The sequence below is a fragment of the Dromiciops gliroides genome, chromosome 5, assembly GCF_019393635.1.
Source record: "Dromiciops gliroides isolate mDroGli1 chromosome 5, mDroGli1.pri, whole genome shotgun sequence".
Classification (NCBI taxonomy): Eukaryota; Metazoa; Chordata; class Mammalia; order Microbiotheria; family Microbiotheriidae; genus Dromiciops; species Dromiciops gliroides.
Window position 1 is genome coordinate 70,163,697 of NC_057865.1, and position 19,917 is coordinate 70,183,613.

The 19,917-nt window shown below is 36.1% G+C and overlaps 1 protein-coding gene across 1 annotated transcript in view; it reads left to right on the plus strand.

Annotated features, from left to right (window-relative positions):
- The first annotated feature begins 1,728 nt into the window (after positions 1 to 1,728).
- LOC122727808 overlaps positions 1,729 to 19,917 on the plus strand; it is a 36,174-nt gene continuing 17,985 nt past the window's right edge. The window contains exons 1-7 of the mRNA XM_043965645.1: positions 1,729 to 1,831; positions 4,273 to 4,383; positions 7,838 to 7,906; positions 14,398 to 14,461; positions 15,926 to 16,006; positions 17,175 to 17,294; positions 18,957 to 19,040. Coding sequence (XP_043821580.1) covers positions 7,841 to 7,906; positions 14,398 to 14,461; positions 15,926 to 16,006; positions 17,175 to 17,294; positions 18,957 to 19,040 — 415 coding nt within the window. The 5' untranslated portion in view covers positions 1,729 to 1,831; positions 4,273 to 4,383; positions 7,838 to 7,840. The remainder of the gene's footprint in view (positions 1,832 to 4,272; positions 4,384 to 7,837; positions 7,907 to 14,397; positions 14,462 to 15,925; positions 16,007 to 17,174; positions 17,295 to 18,956; positions 19,041 to 19,917) is intronic.

Sequence of the window (19,917 nt, forward strand, 5' to 3'; positions counted from 1 at the left end):
TTTGGTAGTATGCTCAATCCATCCCCAGCCCTTTTATTTTATCAATTTAAATTCTGCACAAATCAATTTAAACTTGTCAATTTAAATTATGGACATATTAGAATAAGAAAAACATATTATAAACACATCCATAATATATAATATTATACATATATATATATACACATACACATATATATGTATATATGTAAAGAACCGACTAATTGTTTTCTTTCTTTTGTTAAGGATCAACTGATTTGGCTATTCTAGAAAACAAGATTGAACAGACTTTTGTAGAATCCAGTAAGAATAATGCCAAAGTAGTAGATATTTGACTATTGATACATTTTTGAAATTTTAGAAAATGTTTCAGCTCTCCAAAGTTTTATTTTTTGTGATGAATTAATACACAACCCATTCACATCAGGATCTTCTTTTGAAATAGACAAACTCTTAATCTGAAAAATTCATCATTTTCATATTTCATCTATGTACACTAGATATATACACTCATTCCCTACCTGTATTTCAAAATTACTTAGTTATTTATGCTTGCTTTCTTCCATAGACTACTACCTGTTTTCCATTTGAGTTAAGTATCAGTCACGTCATTATATTATGAAGCAATTCTGTGACTGAGTGGGCATTAATGAGTTTGCTGAATGATTCAGTGGAAGGATAAGAAAGGATATAAATAGAAAATATGGTTCCTACCCTTGATGATATTAAATCTAGTTTTAGAAACAAAAACATATATACATTGGAAATGACTTAAGAACATTTAGAAAGCAGAATATCATAAAGTGAATAATAGCATTGTCCACAATTAGACTAAGGTACTGAAGAGCTAATGAATAATTGTGTGAAAGGGGTTGAATAGAGAGAATTCAATTTAAGTTTCCTGGGGGAGTCTTTTGAATCTGATTTGAAAGAAATTAAAGAATATAAATTATCAGAGAATAGGGGAGAGGGTGTTCCAAATGAGGAAAATGACATGGACAAAGGGAGAAAGTCACATGCCAAGGATGGCAAGTAAATGCAGGAGAGTTAACAGCAAACAGGTTTAGTAAGGTTGTAGAGGGATTAGAGAAGGCATGTTGGAAATGCCTAGGACTTTCAGTCTGAGATATGAGACTGAAAGGACTGCTAAGCCATGAGAAATTTGGATTCAATATGAAGTAGTAGGGTCCCCCTTAGATTCTTGATCAATGAAATAACATCAAAAATATTATTTGGGGAAGATTATTTTAACAGCTTTGTTAGGGAGGATTAGAATGGGGAGATGTTGGAGTCAAGGGTCCCAACTAGGATGTTGTCACAGTAATGCAGCATAAAGTTATAAACACCAATAAAACTTTTGGTAGCAGTGAAAACAGGAAAAGACAAAGTCTAAAGACATTAAAGAGAAAGAATTGGGCAAACATGCTTTTTTGTTTTGTTTTATTTTTGGTTTTTGCAGGGCAATGAGGGTTAAGTGACTTGCCCAGGGTCACAGCTAGTAAATGTTAAGTGTCTGAGGTTGGATTTGAACTCAGATCCTTCTGAATCCAGGGCCCATGCTTTATCCACTGTGCCACCTAGCTGCCTCCATTGGGCAGACATGGTGACAGAATGTTATATCAAGTTTAGAGAATGAAGGAAAGAAAATTTTAAATGGTTCCAGGGTTTTGCATCTGGAAACTGGGGAAATGATGGATGGTTTCCTTATCTGTAATAGGGAAATTGGGAAGAGGTACTGCTTGTGATGAAGGCAAGAAAAAAGCTCTTAAAAACATTCTCTAGGTTTTTCTGAATCACAGAGAAGTATCACCTCTCTATCTGGATCATGTGGAGGGGGAAGAATATGATGGAGGTGAGTACAGCCTCAATATTTCTTGGAGTAAAATTAGGAGTTAGTGCAGCCAGTGGGTCTACTGAATGCCTTCTCAAAGAAGCGATGTTTAAAACAGCCCATGGCAGGTAAGAGGCAACTACTGAGACACTGGGAGGAATTTGGTACTCTCTTCTCCAGCCCTCCAATCAGAGCAGAGAGGAGGCTGAGTGAGCCACTTCCCAAATCAGTTTTCTCCCTGAAAGAAGTGCTTAGAAGTCAGTTTTCCCCCTGTATGTATATATATTTGTGCATGTATGTATGTATGTATGTGTTTATATATCTTAGTCCAACTTTTCCACCACCCTTTCCCTGTTGGTGAGCAGTTTTGCTCAATTCTGACTAGAGTTCCTTTATTTACGAACCACTGTTTCCTTGCTACTTACAATATTTTTTCTTTAACATGGTTACTCTGGGGCTTGAGTACCACATTTCTTGGTGAGTTAAATGAGTACCTCTCTGTTATCATCATATGAATTCTATTGATCTGTATTATGCCCTTTGATTAAATTTTCTTCCTCGATTTCCTTAAGTACGATTATTTGTTTCATCTTGTTTTTTAGAGAAGCCAATGTTTCTTCAGTTTTCTTTCTGAGCCCTGGCTTACAGGGAAAATATACTTGCTCTACAGTCAGAGAACCTAGCTTCTATTCCTGTTTCTGATGCTATTTGTGCGACCTCAAGCAAGTTACTTGTTCTCCCTGGGCTTCAGTTTATCTCTTTCAGCCCTAAATTTGTGATCCCATGACTTTCTTTTTCTTCTCTCTCTCTCTCTCTCTCTCTCTCTCTCTCTCTCTCTCTCTCTCTCTCTCTCTCTTTCTTTCTTTCTTTCTTTTTTTTTTTTTTTGAGGTAACCAGGGCTAAGTGACTTGCCCAGGGTCACAGAACTAGTGTTCGAGGCTGTATTCGAGCACAGGTCCTCCTGACTCTGGGTCTGGTGCTCTATCCACTATGCTACCTACCTGTTCCTGATCCTGTGACTTTAGAAGCAGTGTTGAGTTTCTAATTTTGCATCTTTGACCTTGCTCTAATAATTTTTGTTGCATTATTGCATTTTTGAGATCCATCTTCCTCCTGTTCTTTAGGGTAGTCATTGCTTTGTTAAATTTTCTAGCTTGTGTTCTTTTTTTTTTTTTAATGTATGAGGTATTTTATTTTTTCCGTTACATGTAAAGATAGTTCTCAACTTTTGTTTATACATGCTTTACAATTTCAGATTTTTCTCCCTCCCTCCCCTCCCTCCCCTCCCTCCCCTCTAGCTTGTGTTCTAAACCATCAATTCTTTTAAATTTTTCATTAAGAATTCTAATTCTGTTACTTATCTCTGGCTATTCGGTTTTTTTCTGAGTTTCTAATAATAATTACTTAAGAATTATTGTCTTCTTCTGGACATTTCCCCTGGCAATCATTTCCCCTAAAGTATTTCTTTACTATATTTATTATGTGAGGTACCTTTCTTTGTTTGTTCATTTTACAGTTTCTTAGATTTTCCCAGGAAGGATTTCCTAATTAGGACTTCTTTCCTTTCTTTTCTTTTAGTTACAATTTTTAAAAAAACTTTTTATCATTTCTTGCTTTCTTAAGATGATGAAGGGGATGCAGAGTTCTTATTCTTCCATCTTACTTCTGTCAGTCCCAATTCCCATATTTTACAGATGAGCCTTGTTTGTTGCCATTGCAGTATGATTGATTACTCACAAGATTGAGGAACTACAGAGAACCGTGCTGAGCAATCTTTTATGTATTTAGGAGCAAAAAAAGCAAGAGATGTGTAAAAGATAAAAGAAGTATCTTTTCTTTTTCTAGACTTTCCAAAATATGTTTAAATATATTTTTTCTCCTGAATATGCTAATTGCACCTAATTTAAGCACTATGTTTGGAATAGTCAATATATTAAATTTCATTACACATAATAGATACTTAATAAATATTTGGACTAGATTGGATCGTGATAGAATCTCAATCAGAGAGAAATAAAAAGATTACTGTGCAGTGGTAAAGGATGAGTTTTTTAAATGTACAGGGAACAAATATTGCTGGGAATTCAGTTAAATATTTTGGAAGTGAAAGATAAATTAATATAATAAGAAAAAAGTTTTTGTTCTTTTCTGGAGTTTTTGTAGTAGATGTTAACTTTCCCCTAATAAATAAACTTTAAAAGTGTTCCCTAAGGATGAAATAGCATAGTACAGTGGACAAATGAATGGATGTGAGTCAAGAAAAGCTTAATTAGCCATGTGGTCTTGGGCAAGTCCCTTAGTGTCTCTGAGACTCTGTTTCCCTAGCTATAAAATTAACATTAGACATTTTGTAGCACTTACTTCATAGTGTTCTCATGAAAGTCACATGGGATGATGTTTGTAAAATTCCAAATTTTGAAATGTATAAATATCAGTTTTTATTATCAATTTTATAAATCAAGAAATTGTTGAAGTTAATGATGGATGTCCTTTTCCTGTGGACCTAAAATTGGCACCAAACAGACCAACGGAAGCTCAAGAAAGTGAAGATGATCAAATAGAAATTATCAGTTGTAAGTACAATAATATTAAGTCTTTAATCAAGAGCTTGTTTTTTATTGATATCTGATGAGTCAACTCTGTTGTTAACCCTTATTTTGTCTCTGATTTTTAATATCTTTGAGAAACTTGCTGTAAAAATTTTTGGTATTTCTTCATTATCTATGATGCCTTTTAACAAAATGTAGTTTCCCTGATTATCTTTTTTAAGTTAGGTCTATTTTTGCTTTTTCTTTGTCTGAGATCATGATTGCTATCCCTGTCTTTTTTTTCTTCAGCTGAAGTATAATAGATACTGCTCAAGTTTCAAGTATATTTCTTGTAAACAACATACTGTTAGATTCTGTATTCTTATCTATTCTGCTATCTGCTTACATTTTATAGATTATTTCATCCCATTCACATTCACAGTTATGATTAATTGTATATTTCCCTCCATCCTATTTTCTTCTGTTTCTCCTCCTCATTTTTACCCTGATCCTCTTCAAAAGTCTGTTTTGTATCTGACCACTGCCTGCCTTAATCAGTCCTTCCTTTTATCATTGTTCCCCTTTCCTATTCTGCTTTCTCTTATCTCCTTCTCCTTCCCTTTTGGGTAAGAGAGATTTCTATACCCAGCTGAATATGTAGGTGTTTTTTTCTTTTTTCGAACCAATTCTAATGAGAGCAAGATTTAATCATTGCTCACCACCTTTCCCATTTTCCCTCCACTATAAAAACGTTTCCTTGAATACCTCTTTTATCTATGATTATTTTTCCCATTCTTCCTCTCCCTTTCCCTTTCTCTCAGTGAATTCTTCTTTCTCACCCCTTTATTTTTTTGATAATACCAACATAATCAACTTCTGTTTTCTCCATCTAATTGCCTTAGTAATGATAAAGTTCTTAGGAGTTACATGTATCTCCTTCCTATATGGGAATGTAAACAGTTTAACCTTAGTGAGTTGTTTCTGATTTTTTTTTCATGTTTACCTTTTTATACTTAAGTCTTATGTTTGGATGCCATATTTTCCATTCAGCTCTGGGCTCTTTTTATCAGTAATGTTTGAAAGTCTTATATTTCATTAAATGTGCATTTTTTCCCTGTGAAGGATCATACTTAGTTTTGCTGGGTAGGTCATTTCCTTGTAAGTCATTCTTAGCTCCTTTGTTTCTGGAATATCATAATCCAAGCCTTCTACTCCTTTAAAGTGGAAGCTGCCAAATCTTGTGTGATCCTGACTATGGCTTTATGATATTTGAATTTTTTTTTCTGGCTGCTTGCAATATTTTCTCCTTGACCCAGGAGCTCTGGAATTTGGCTATAATATTCCTGAAAGTTTTCATTTTGGGATCTCTTTTAGGACGTGATTGGTAGATTTTTCCCATTTCTATTTTACCATCTGGATCTAAAGTATTGGGAAAGTTTTCCTTGATAATCTCTCAAAATAAAATGTGTAAGCTCTTTTCTTTGATCATGGCTTTCAGGAAGTCCAATAATTCTTAAATTATCTCTCTTTGATCTGTATTCCAGTTAAGTGTTATTCTGATGAGATATTTCATGTTTTCTTCTACGTTTTTATTTTTTGGATTTTGTTTTATTGTTTCTTTTTTTTTTTAGTGAGGCAATTGGGGGTTAAGTGACTTGCCCAGAGTCACACAGCTAGTAAGTGTTAAGTGTTTGTGCCACCTAGCTGTCCCGTTTTATTGTTTCTTGATGTCATTAGATTCCACTTGCTCAATTATAATTTTTAAGGAATAATTTCTTCAGTTAACTTTCATACCTTTTTATTCTATTTGGTCAGTTCTGCTTTTTATGGAGTCTTTTTATCATTATGCTTCTTTTACCAGTTGGCCAATTCTGTTTTTTAAGGTGTTATTTTCTTCAGTATTTGTGCCTCTTTTACCAAGCTATTAATTTTCTTTTCATAATTTTCTTGCATTACTCTCATTTCTTTTCCCAATTTCCTCTACTACTCTTTAATGCTTCTAGGGATTTTTATTGGGCTTGTGTCCAGTTTGAATTTTTCTTTGAGGCTTTGCTCCTGTTTTCATATTGTTGTTTTCTTTTGAGTTTGTTCTTTGTCTTCCCTACCACCATATTAGCTTTTTTTGGTGAAGTTCCCTTTTTTTGTTGTTTGTTCATTTTTCCAACCTATTTCTTGATTTTGAACTTTATGTTGAAGTTGGGCTTTGATCACCTGAGAGTGAGGGGGTCGCTGTCCCAAGCTTCAGGTTTTTTTGTGCTACTCTTTTCAGAGCTATTTCTGGGGTCTCCAAGTTTTTGGTGCTTCCAGGGTGGTATGATCCTGGGAGAGGTATGGTCACTGCTCTTCTGGTCTGTGTTCTGGTCTTTACCCAGGAAGGGCCCCAACTCCCCTGAAGCTGCAAGTGCTAGTGTTCCTCTATGCCCTGGAAGTGTGATCAGATCCTCTGCTTTCCTGCAGCCATAAGTGCTAGTGTTCCTTTCTCTTTTGGAACTGCCACCAGGGGCCCTGTTCCCTTGTGATCAACCATAAGTGCTCTTCTCCTCCCTGGAACTGAGACCCAGAAGTGAGAATCAGAACTTTGACCTAGAATTCTGTATGGGCAACAGAGTTGTCCAGCCCCCTTACTATCTCTGGACTGAGGGCCCCTGAAGCTGCTCTGTTAGAGCCTCAGTGTGTGCTCCAGGCTGGCCACCACCCCAGGGTTACAGACCTCTCCTGCCAAACTCCTAAAGTTGTCTTCGGGTGGAAAAATGTCTCACTCTGACCTTGTGTTGGCTCTGTTGCTCCAGAGTTACATTAAAATTGTTTGGAGGGGAATGTTGTCAGAGTTCAGTTGGGTTGCTGCTTCTATGCCACCATCTTGGTTCCGCCTCTCTTATAGATTTTCCATGAAATTCTAGAAAGCCTTTCTTTGAACTCTCGAGAATCTATTCTCTAAAAATTTGTGGTACATTATTAGAGTATCCTTTTCTCTCTTCTATTATGAAAACCAAGATTAGAGTGGAAACTTCCTCTCCAGGTATCCTTATCAGCAATTAGTTCTTGGTTAGAATCAGGTCCAGAATAACTGTTTTGCTCATCATTTCCCTTCATATTTTGAATAATGAAGTTATAAGTAAGGGAGGGCCAGAGCTTATTGGTTGTTCTGCTTTGTCAGAGACAGAACTCCAATAGATATCTAGATATCCTGTTACTAGAATTGAAAATCCTCCAGCATTTGCTATATGACTTCATCAGACACATGAAAATACTTCTCCTTACTTTGTTGTCTATGCTTAGTCTTCATTTTCAGTATACCTATAATGCAGTCATCTACTCACACTAAAATGATCAGAGTGAACCTTCCTGAGTACTGAATTTTGTATTTTCCAAAGAGAATACAAACAAATTGATTAAATAAAAAAAGAGAAATGTTTTATCCATTTCTACATTTTTCACAGTAGGCCTATTTAAATAGCTTTTTCATTATCAAATTGACGAAAAGTATCTAATCTTATAGTACATGAAGAGGATGTTAAAAAGAAAATTGCTTTGCCTGACTTATCTCCAAGCCAAGCTGATTTATTTAGTAAGTATAATATTATTCAATGTTTCCAAATTATATTAAGAGAAAATTTGTTTTTTAGCTTAAAATTTGTCAAAATCTTATCATTGTTTTATCTTTAAGATTTACCTTGGTCTTTGACAGCCTAGAAAAAAAATAGAAAATTGGGAATCCAATATGTCCCTCAGGTATGGCCTGAACGTTATCAGACTGAACCATGAAGAAAATGTTCCTTATAAAGATTGTCATCAAGTCTTGCATGCTTGATCATATAGAATAATCATCTATTTTTTTTTGTCCAGGCCTGTGATTTCTTAGATGTAGGGAGCCCCTGGTGAGGAAGATCCCTCTAATAGGACAGAGCCATAACTGTTATAGAACTTGGAATTTTAGAGAGTTGCCTGGGACACTGAGAGGTAGTGGTACAGAAGCAGTACCTGGCCCAAAGCAGCCAGGTGGCCTAATGGATGGACCACTAAGCCTGCAGTCCAGAAGATTTGAGTATAAATCCAGCCTCAGATACACACTGGCTTTACAATCCTTGCAATTCACTTAACCTCTCTCTGCCTCAGTTTCCTCAACTGTAAAATGGGGATGATAATAGCACCTACTTCACAGGGTCCTGTTGTAAAAATCAAATTAGATACTATTTGTAAAGTGCTTAGCATAGTGCCTGGTACATTGGAAATGCTAAATAAATGCTCCCACATCTTTCACCAGTACTAGGCAGAGGCAGGAATAGAATTGACGTCTTTCTAACTCCAGGGTAATTGTTCTGTCTAATGCTCCACGTTGGCTCTCATTATAGGTATTCATAACTTTAAAAAGTTATGATGGACCAGGTGGGATTTATACCAGGAATGCAGGGCTGGTTCAACATTAGGAAAACTATTAACATAATCAACCACATCAATAAGAAAACCAACCAAAATCATATGATTATCTCAATAGATGCAGAGAAAGCTTTTGACAAAATACAGCACCCATTCCTAATAAAAACACTAGAGAGTTTAGGAATAGGTGGAACTTTCCTTAAAATAATAAACAGTATCTACTTAAAGCCATCAGCAAGTATTATATGCAATGGAAATAAATTAGAGGCCTTCCCAATAAGATCAGGGGTGAAACAGGGATGTCCATTATCACCCCTATTATTTAATATTGTCCTAGAAATGTTAGCTTTAGCAATCAGAGAAGAGAAAGGAATTAAAGGAATCAGAATAGGCAAGGAGGAAACAAAACTATCACTCTTTGCAGATGATATGATGGTATACTTAAAGAATCCTAGAGAATCAACTCAAAAATTACTTGAAACAATTAACAACTTTAGCAAAGTAGCAGGATATAAAATAAATCCACATAAATCATCAGCATTTCTATACATGACCAACAAAGTCCAGCAGCAAGAGATAGAAAGAGAAATTCCATTTAAAGTAACGGTAGATAATATAAAATACCTGGGAGTCTACTTGCCAAGACAAACCCAGGAACTCTATGAACACAACTACCAAACACTCTTCACACAAATCAAATCAGATCTAAATAATTGGAAAGATATCAATTGCTCATGGATAGGCAGAGCTAATATAGTAAAAATGACAATACTGCCTAAATTGATTTACTTATTCAGTGCCATACCAATCAGACTACCTAAAAATTATTTTATACAGCTAGAAAAAATAATAACAAAATTCATCTGGAAAAACAAAAAATCAAGAATATCCAGGGAAATAATGAAAAAAAAAATTCACAGGAAGGTGGGTTAGCAGTACCAAACCTGGAGCTTTACTATAAAGCGGCAGTCATCAAAATTATCTGGTACTGGCTAAAAAATAGAGTGGTAGATCAATGAAATAGGCTAGGCTCAGGAAATGCAGTAGTAAATGACACTAGTAATGTAGTGTTTGATAAACCCAAAGACTCCAGCTTCTGGGATAGGAACTCAGTATTTGACAAAAACTGCTGGGAAAACTGGAAGATAGTATGGCAGAAATTAGGCATAGACCAACATCTTACACCTTATACTAAAATAAGGTCAAAATGGATACACAATTTAGACATAAGAGGTGATACCATAGGTAAATTAGGAGAGAAAGGAATAGTGTACCTATCAGATCTTTGGAAAGGAAAACAGTTTTTGACCAAACAAGAGATAGAGTATATTATAAAATGCAAAATGGATGATTTTGATTATATTAAATTAAAAAATTTCTGTACAAACAGAAGCAATGCATCCAAAATTAGAAGGGAGGCAGAAAGCTGGGAAACAATTTTTGAGGCCAGTACTTCTGATAAAGGCCTCATCTCTAAAATATATAGGGAACTAAATCAAATTTATAAGAATCCAAGTCATTCCCCAATTGAGAAATGGTCAAAGGATATGAACAGGCAGTTTTCTGATGAAGAAACCAAAGCTATCTGTTCCCATATGAAAAAATGTTCTAAATCTCTAATGATTAGAGAGATGCCAATTAAAACAACTCTGAGGTACCACCTGACACCTATCAGATTGGCTAAAATGACAAAAAGGAAGATAATAAATGTTGGAGAAGCTGTGGGAAAATTGGAACACTAATTCATTGTTGGTGGAGCCGTGAACTGATCCAACCATTCTGGAGAGCAATTTGGAATTATGTCCAAAGGGCGATAAAGCTGTCCATACCCTTTGACCCAGCAATACCACTTTGGGGTCTTTTTCCCAAAGAAATCATGGAAAGGGGAAAGGGACCTACATGTACAAAAATATTTATAGCTACTCTTTATGTGGTGGCAAGGAATTGGAAGTTGAGGGGATGCCCATCAATTGGGGAATGGCTGGACAAGTTGTGGTATATGAATACAATGGAATACTATTGTGCTGTAAGAAACGATGAGCAGGAGGAATTCAGAGAAACCTGGGGGGTCTTGCATGGGCTCATGATGAGTGAGATGAGCAGAACCAGAAGAACATTGTACACCGTATCATCAACATTGAGTGTTGATCTACTGTGATGGACTATATTCTTCTCACCAATGCAATGGTACAGAAGAGTTCCAGGGAACTCATGATAGAAGAGGATCTCCAAATCCAAGAAAAAAAAAAACTGTGGAGTATAGATGCGGAATGAACCATACTATTTCTTTTGTTTTTGGTGCTGTTGTTTTTTCTATTTTGAGGTTTTTCATCATTGCTCTGATTTTTCTCTTATAACGTGACTAATGCAGGAATAGGATTAATGTTATTATATATATAACCTTATATCAAATTACCTGCTGTCTAGGGGAGGGGGGAGGGAGGGGAGGGAGGGAGAAAAATATGAAATTGGAAAGCTCGTATAAACAAAAGTTGAGAACTATCTTTACATGTAACGGAAATAAATAAATTTTAAAAAAAGTTATGATGGACCTTATTGGGTGCTCAATTATATGTTTTCAGATGGCAAAAAGATAGACTAATAAAATGAGGAAATAAATGTCTCAGTCTTTTCCATCATGTTAAAATAGTTTCCCTTTGTTGAATGAACTAAAAGCATCTCATTTGTAGTTCAGGAAAAGGGAAAGGTCAAAGACAGAAGTTCTTTGCCTGGGGATCTACAGGCAAACTCTAAAAAACTATATAAAGGTGAAACAAGTAAGTTTGCCCAAAATGATGTAGGCAATTAACAAATACCCCCTTTAAATATTCTTAAATTCTACAGTCCTTTGATTGATAAAAATGAATTTTAATCTTTAAGGTTTACCATGATGGAAAATGCCCTGAGAAATGTAGAAAAAATGTGACTGTTCCTCAGCTATTGACTATAATCAGTCATTCCTCAAGCTACCCATGAAAATCTTCATTGCTTTATTGTTAAGTTGCCTATGAGGCTCACAATTTAAAATAAGGAAATATTCTATATTTTCTAAAATTTTGTAAAATTCTGACAGGATATATTTTAAGAGTTTTTCTCTGTTGAATAGATTACAAACTTCTAATTTTGTACTTGTGGAAGGATTGAGGGGAAGACTGCAGGGTTAGATTTAGTCAGGTGTCCTAGATCAAGGTGAAACAAGGTACACTGACTAGGGTGACATTTTCAGTGTTCAGTACCATATTCACCAATTGTTTAATGATTTAAAAATTATATTAAGTAAAGGGAGTTTTTCTTTTGGTTTATACATATATACATGCTTGATTTTTAAAACATCATTACACTTTGCCTTTGACTTTAAAGATCTGAGGAAGACAAAAATGGAATTTTCAGATAGGTTTGCTTTCCAGTCATGAGTATGAAATAATGAGATCCATTCTACAAACTACATTAAAGACATTTAACTGGATAATATAATACAGCTAAAATAAGAAGAAAAGCAAGAAAATCTGCAGCAAGTTTCTCTGATAGAGGTCTCATTTCTCAAATATATAGGGGATTGAGCCAAATTTATAAGAATTAGATCCATTCCCCACCTAATAAACGGCCAAGGGATATGAACAGGATTTTCAGAGGAAGAAATTGAAACTATTAATAGTCACATATGAAAAAATGCTCTAATTCACACTGATATGACCTGTTACTAATCAGAGTTTAAGGTGACCGAAAAGGAAAATGACAAATGATAGAAGAGATGTGGAAATAAAGGTATACTAATATACTGTTGGTATAGTTGTGAACTGGCCCAGACATTCTGGAGAACAATTTGGAACTATGCCCAAAGAGCCATAAGATTGTGCATACCCTTTGACCTAGTAATACCATGTCTAGGTCTATACACCAGAGAGATCAAAGAAAGAGGAAAAGAATTTATGTACAAAATATTTATAACAGCTCTTTTTGTAGTTACAAAGAATTGGAAACTGAGAGGATGCTTATCAATTGGGGATTTGCTGAATAAGTTACGGTACATGAATGTGATGGAATACTATTGTGCTATAAGAAATGATGATGGGGATGGTTTCAGGAAAAACTGGAAAGGCTTATATGAACTGATGGAAAGTAAAGTGAACAGAACCAGATGAACAATTTACAGTGACAGTGATATTAAGATATTCAACTGTGAAAAGACTTGTTTACTCTGATCAGCACAATGACCCATTGCAGTTCTAAAGAATTCTTTATGAATACTGTTATCCACCTGCAGACAGAGAACTGATGAGTTCAAAATACGGATTGAAACTTATTTTTTCCCTTTTTTCTTATTTTTAGGGGAGAATATGGCTATTGCTGAATTTTTTTGCATGACTTTATATTTGTAACGGGCTTTATCTTTCTTGCCTTTTAAATGGCGGGAACATGGGAGGAGGGAAGGAGAGAGATCTGGAACTGAAAAAAAACCGAATTTAATCTTAATACTTTATAGCTGTATCTTGTTCTCTCAGAACACTTTGTTCTGTGCTAGTGCATCATGATAACATAGAATTTAATCTATTCCCAACTTAGAAATATTAGAGGGTCTGTGACTGAGTACTCAGGTATATATTTTACAAGGAGAAAATAACTAATTGATAAATGAATAGGAAAACACTCCATTCTTCCCCACAGTTTTCATGGTGGATTTAGATTGGATTTTTTCCTGTTGAATGAAGAAAGTGGCTATTTTTTATAGATGAGGAAATAGGTGGTGAGGTTTGAAGGCCAAAGAAGGCCAGGGATGAAAAGGCAAGATGTTCAACCTGACAGAATCAGTAAGTAGGATATCAATAAAATTCTAAAAAGTTTAAAATATAGTAAGCAGAAATTTATTCTTTGGTGCATAAACTAGTACCAATCGTATCTTTTATTAAACCTTAATATTTTCCTATGGTTTGGAATAGCCTTAGAAAGATGGAAGGAAGTGTGACAATGGTTCTTTACCAGGTTACAACTATCTCTGATTTCAGATATCACAAGTGAAAATCTTTCTCACAACATTGCTCCCATAGATTTGCTTTGCCTCTGAAAGCCTAGGAAATCTTGAAAGAAAATGGTAATATACCCATTTTAGGTGATTCATAGAACTCATGGAATATTGTCTATTGTCTTAGAAACATTAGAGGGATCATGGCTGAGTACTTGGTTATAGATTTTGAGAAAATATAAACAAGGGGTGAAACACCTAATCCATCTCCAGTTTTCACAGCAGATGTGCCTAGACAGGTTTTTTTCTTCCTATTCAACTGACTAAGGTTCAATATTTCTTGTAGCCAAGAAAATGGTTCAGTTTGAAGGTCAAAGCTTTTTGCCAGAGTTGGAAGACCAAGATAGTCAATCTGACACAATAAGTAGTAAATATGATATTAATAAAATTTTAAATAGTTTAAAAATGTATTAAGTAGGGTGGCACAGTGGATAAAGCACCAGCCCTGGATTCAGGAGAACCTGAGTTCATATCCAGGCTCAGACACTTGACACTAGCTGTGTGACCCTGGGCAAGTCACTTAACCCCCATTGCCCTGCAAAAAACCCCCAAAAAACAAAACAAAAAATGTATTATGCAAAAGTTTGTTCTTTGGTGCATAAATGAGTACCAATTTTTTTTGTTAAATCATGATATTTTCCTTTGGTTTGGAATAACCTTAGAAAAAGAGGAGGAACTTCGACAAGGCCTTTCTTTCCCATATCTCTCTGAGTCCACAAATCATAGGTAAAAATCTTTTTACAATACTGCTCTCATGGGTTTCATAGCCTAGCAAACACTGAAATAAAATAGAGAATATATCTGGTTTTGGTGTGTTTTAGGTGATACATTAGCACAGAATATCATCTATTTACAGCTTAGAAATATTAGAGGGACTATGGCTAGATAGTTACATATTTTTAAGAGGAGAAAATAAATAAATTGATAAATAAGGAAGAAAGCACTTGCACATTAGATATGTTTAGATATTTTTTTTCTATCAAAGAATTGCATTGCATTCCAGGTGTGGGTGTTCAGATCATTCATATGGAATAACTATTCCATGTTGGCATCTTGCAATTTGAAAGTTTGTTGTGGATGCATCTAGAAATCTACCACAGAGAATGACATCAAATTCAATAGGTACAGGGGGCAGCTAGGTGGTGCAGTGGATAAAGCACTGGCTCTGGATTCAGGAGGACCTGAGTTCAAATCTAGCCTCAGACACTTGACACTTACTAGCTGTGTGACCTTGGGCAAGTCACTTAACCCTCACTGCCCCGCCAAAAAAAAATTCATTAGGTATCAGCTTTGAAATGGGACACCCATGCCCATTAATGGCAATCTATCCTTTATCACTGCTAACCTAAACTCCAAATGATGGAATATATTCAATTTTGATCTTTTTAAATCCAGGTTTCCATCACATTATATAATCCACCAAATCCATATTTAACCAGTTAAACATGCAAAGAATTATAATGAATAAAAATAGAAAATTTAGAAAGCATGTTTTTGCTAATTTAGCAAATTCCTCTGACCCTTCTACACAATTAATTTAAGGCTTTAATCTCATCATTCTATGTTGGCCAGGCATAAAATGGGTCAACTAAAACCTTAATCTCCAAATTCCAAAATTGCCAAATTCATAGAACCAATGAATTCACAATTAAAATATATTCTTTTTTTCCCTTTGTGTGCTTTCACCCCAACCTGAAGTTTCTTGAAATTTCATGAGGCCTTTTCCCCTTCTGTCACTGAAAAGAGCAGTTCTCAAAACTTCCCTTAGGCCATCAGATACATTATCATATTTTGTGTCCCTGAACCATAGATGGTTCTTACCTTACACTGTACAGGTTGGCCAGTAGAAACTGTATGCCTTTCATTCCCTTTGCTTTTGTTCTATGGTCCTTGTGTTCAGCTACTAACTCATGACTCTGCTCCCTAGAGAATGGTTCCTTTATCCTAATCCTAAATTTCACAAAATGAAAACAAAGCTGGGAACATGCATTAGGAGCTAACTGGACTTAATATCATTAGTTGGTTTCATAAAAATACAAGTAATGCAGTTTTATTAGGGGCCAATTAGTGTCATGGTCTCTGTGTATACATACATGCTTTCACATAGAAGTTAAAAAGTTTGTAGATAATCAGCAAATAATTTTGTGTCATATCTGAAAATACTAATTTCCTTTTTTTTTTTCATTATAGCTGATAAAGAACCTTCAAGACTTTCAGATGTGATTGCAATTACAAGTCTAATACAACAATTAGACCTAGACAAAGTAGTTGGTAAGTAGGAATTACAATGGTAGAATTCTGAAATTCATTTACAGGTGAGGGTGGCAGAAAAAGACCTAGAAGTTAAAATGAATGAAAAGTATATTGCTTTTGTCAACTAATAATGAAAAAAACAACAACAACAAACAGTAGTGGCTTTTTCCCTGAATAATTAATTAACCAATATTGGGGGGGGGGAGAAGATAAAGCAGAGTTCTTTTCATTAAAGAACTTATAATATATCAAGAGATGGAACCCGTGAAAAAAAACTAGAGAACGAGATTCTAGACCTAGGTTTGTCAGCTTCACAAAATCTTAAATGTGGTTCATAATGTAGAGGTCAGTTAGTTAATTCCTGCCTGGATGTGTAAATCCTGGCTGACATATCTGTTCACTTTTCAATAGTTCTGTTTTAGGCCTAAATCAGAACTATATTGAGCTAAAATCTGCAAACCCATACATTGCACCCACCGGCTTTAGGTTTGTTCCCTGGGCCACACAGAATACCTAAATACTGTTCCATAAAGCAGTCCTTCACATACTTGATGATAACTAGGATGTTCCCACCAAGTCATCTTTTCATGACGCTAATAGCTCCAATTCCTTCCAGCATACTTTATATGGCATGGTTTAAAATACCCTTTTAAAATACAGATCCTTGAACTGCACTCCGACAAGGGCAGAACAGAGCAGAGTGAAACTATTACCTCCCATATCTGGACTGTCTCCTTCCATTATAGTGGCATAAGAACAGAAGTACTACTGAAAGGTAGGGGGAAGCATTGCATATAAAGGATGTCTAGTTTTTGGTTCCTTCAAACACTAGGCTTTTATGACCACTCCTGGTCTTCAACAAGTGTTGTGATTCGTGTTTAAGTGAAAATTGGTAAGATTATCTCTGTAGAACACCTATAGATACATAATCTAGGAGGTGGTGATAAGAAATATACAAAAACAAATGTTACACTAATCAAATAAATTAAGCACATTCAGGAAGACAATGTATAGAACATCTCCAGATGTAACCTGAATAATTTATGATTGAAATAACTGTTTAGGCAATAGTAACTCCTGAAGGCTGTCTACGAAGGCAAGGAGGGATGGGCACTATACTGGCCCAATGAAGTCATGGATGGATCTTGTAAAGTAATGAATTACATCTCTTTTTAAATCCCTTTAGAGATAAGCATAGATGATTTATCAAAGGACACAAAACAAGTTAGTTCAACTCCAGCATGGACAGATGTTTCACCAAAGCCTGAGCCTTCCCCAAAACCTCTTCAACAAAATAAAATGTCTGGTAAGAGAGAGATTGTCAGTAAGCATTTCTTAAGCACCCATTACAAGCTAGACACTGTGCTAAGAAGAGAGAATATAAAAATAGGCAGAAAGACAGTTCCTGCTCTTGAGGGTCTCTCAATTTAATGGCAGAAACAATAAGCAGACACATAGGTACAAACAAGCTATAGGTAAATAGGAAATAATTAACAGACTGAAGGTCCTGCAATGAATAGGGAATGGCAAATGGGGTTTTAGCTGGGACTTAAAGGAAACCAGGGAGGCCAGGAGGTGGCAATGAGGGAGAGAGAGCATTCTAGGCATGAACAACAGCCAGAGAAAAGGCCTAGAGTCCAGAGATGGAGACTCACAGCTGGATCTCTGTATCAAAGAGCACTGGAGGGGTGTGAATTGTAAGAAGGGCTTTGAATGCCAAACAGGGTTTTGTATTTGATCCTGGAGGTGATAGAGAGCCACTGGAGCTTACTGAAGGGGCAACTGGCAGTTTAGGGAAATCTCTTTGGCAGCTGAATGCAGGATGGACTGAAGTTGGGGCAGACCTGTGGCAGGCAGATCTACCAGCAGGCTAAGGCAGGAGTCCAGATGTGAAGGGATAAGAACCTGCACCGGGGTGGGGGTGGGGGGGGCAGTTTTGGAGGAGAAAAAAAGGTACATTCAGAGAAGTTGCAAAGTGGGTTTGAGAATCATAAACATATGGGGCGCCTGAGTGGTGCAGTGGATAGAGCACCGGCCCTGGGTTCAGGAGGACCTGGGTTCAAATCCGGATCAGACACGACACTAGCTGTGTGACCCTGGACAAGTCACTTAACCCTCATTAAACCATGAAATAAATAAATCTAACAATCGCTCCTTAAATATAAGAAAATATATTTTTAAATTCTGTTAGGATAATAGATGATAATAGAAATAATAATTAAAGTTAATGAGATCACCAAGTGAAGAGGAAGGGAGAGGAAAAAGAGAAGAAGACTTAGGACAGAGCCCTGTTATCAGATGTGACCCGGATTAAGTCCTAACAAAGGATACTGTGAAGGGGCGATCAGATAGGTAAGAGGAGAACCAGGAGAATCTAGAGAGAAGGGAGCATCAAGCAAAAGATGATGATAACAGTGTCAAAGGCTACAAAGAGTTCAAAAGAATAAAGTTGTAGAGAAGGCCAGCGAATTTGACAATTAGGAAATTCACTGAGTGGTTAAATGATGAGATTGGAAGCTTGATTTTAGGGAATTAAGAAGGGAGTGAGAGGCGAGAAAAGGGAGGCATTTATTGTAGACAGTCTTTCCAAGGAGTTTAGCAACAAAAGGTAGAAGAGATATAGCATGATGGTTAATTGATATAGGAGCAAGTGAGGGTTTTTTGAGAATGGGGGAGACATGGGAATGATTGTGGGCAGTAGTGAAGGAGTCAGATAGGGAGACACAAATTGTAGCACAAATTCAAATAAGTTAAATAGATTCAGGAATACAGAATTTAGAACGTGTACAGTTATAACTTTGATACATTATAATTAAAGTAACTGTTTAGGCAAAAACAATTCATGAAAGCTCTCTAATAAAGCAAGGAGGGGTTCCATCTGTATTGGACTAGCAAGTACTCCCACCAATGAAGGCATGGACTTTTTAAAGCATTGAATTATATCTTCTTTATCTCTTTGGAAATATAGATTTACTAAAGGACAAAACAGATAGTTCAAAATTATCACAGATGGATGTGTCCCAAGAGCCTCTTCCACAAAGAAAGAAGTTTGGTAAGAAAGAGTAATGGTCAATGATTAGTGTGGAACAGCAAGTAGACCGATGTATCTGGATCATAGAGTGTGTAGAAATAACAAAACTTTACAATAGAGGGGGAAGGGCGGGGTTCATGGTGTATGTGAGACAGAGTGGCTGGACAAGGATTGAGGGAGTGCGATTACAGAGATTAGGAAAGAATAAGTTTGCCATGAGGATGATTCTCTGTATATCCAAGGTCTCTCTAAGTCCTCTACATTTCCCTTCTCCAATTCAACATCTGTCCATTACAGTGCCAAAGCTCTACAAAACATTTTCACAATTCTTCCTCTTCTGCCTCTACTCCTTTGTGTCAGTACCCACGCTTCCCCATCCTAGAGGCTAATTCTCTTTGTTCCCTTGATCAGATATCCTTCTGTCTGCTCCAAATCTAGCCCCAGCAATCTGTTCTGTATCTTCAGTCTTTTCTCACAGGTTCCTTTCCAACAGCATGCAAATATGCTATGTCCTCAATAGCAAAACAGAACAAGACTCTGCTTTATCCCTTTACTCAGTCTGGTTACTGTGCTATCCTTCTACTCTCCTATTCTATCTTATATTATTTTGGCAGGTGTGTGAGCAATGGATTGGAGGACAGATAGTCTGGAAGAAGGGATATTAATTAGAAGGATAGGCTAGGAAATATGTGATTTGGGCTTGAATAAGGGTTTTGGTCATGTAAATCGAGCTAGGGGGAAGCTAGGTGGCAAAGTAGATAGAGCTCCAGGCCTGGAGTCAGGAAGACCTGAGTTCAAAACTGGCCTCAGACACTTACTATCTGTATGACCCTGAGCAAGTCACTTAACCCTGTTTGCCTCAGTTTCTCATTTGTAAAATGAGCTGGAGATGGAAATG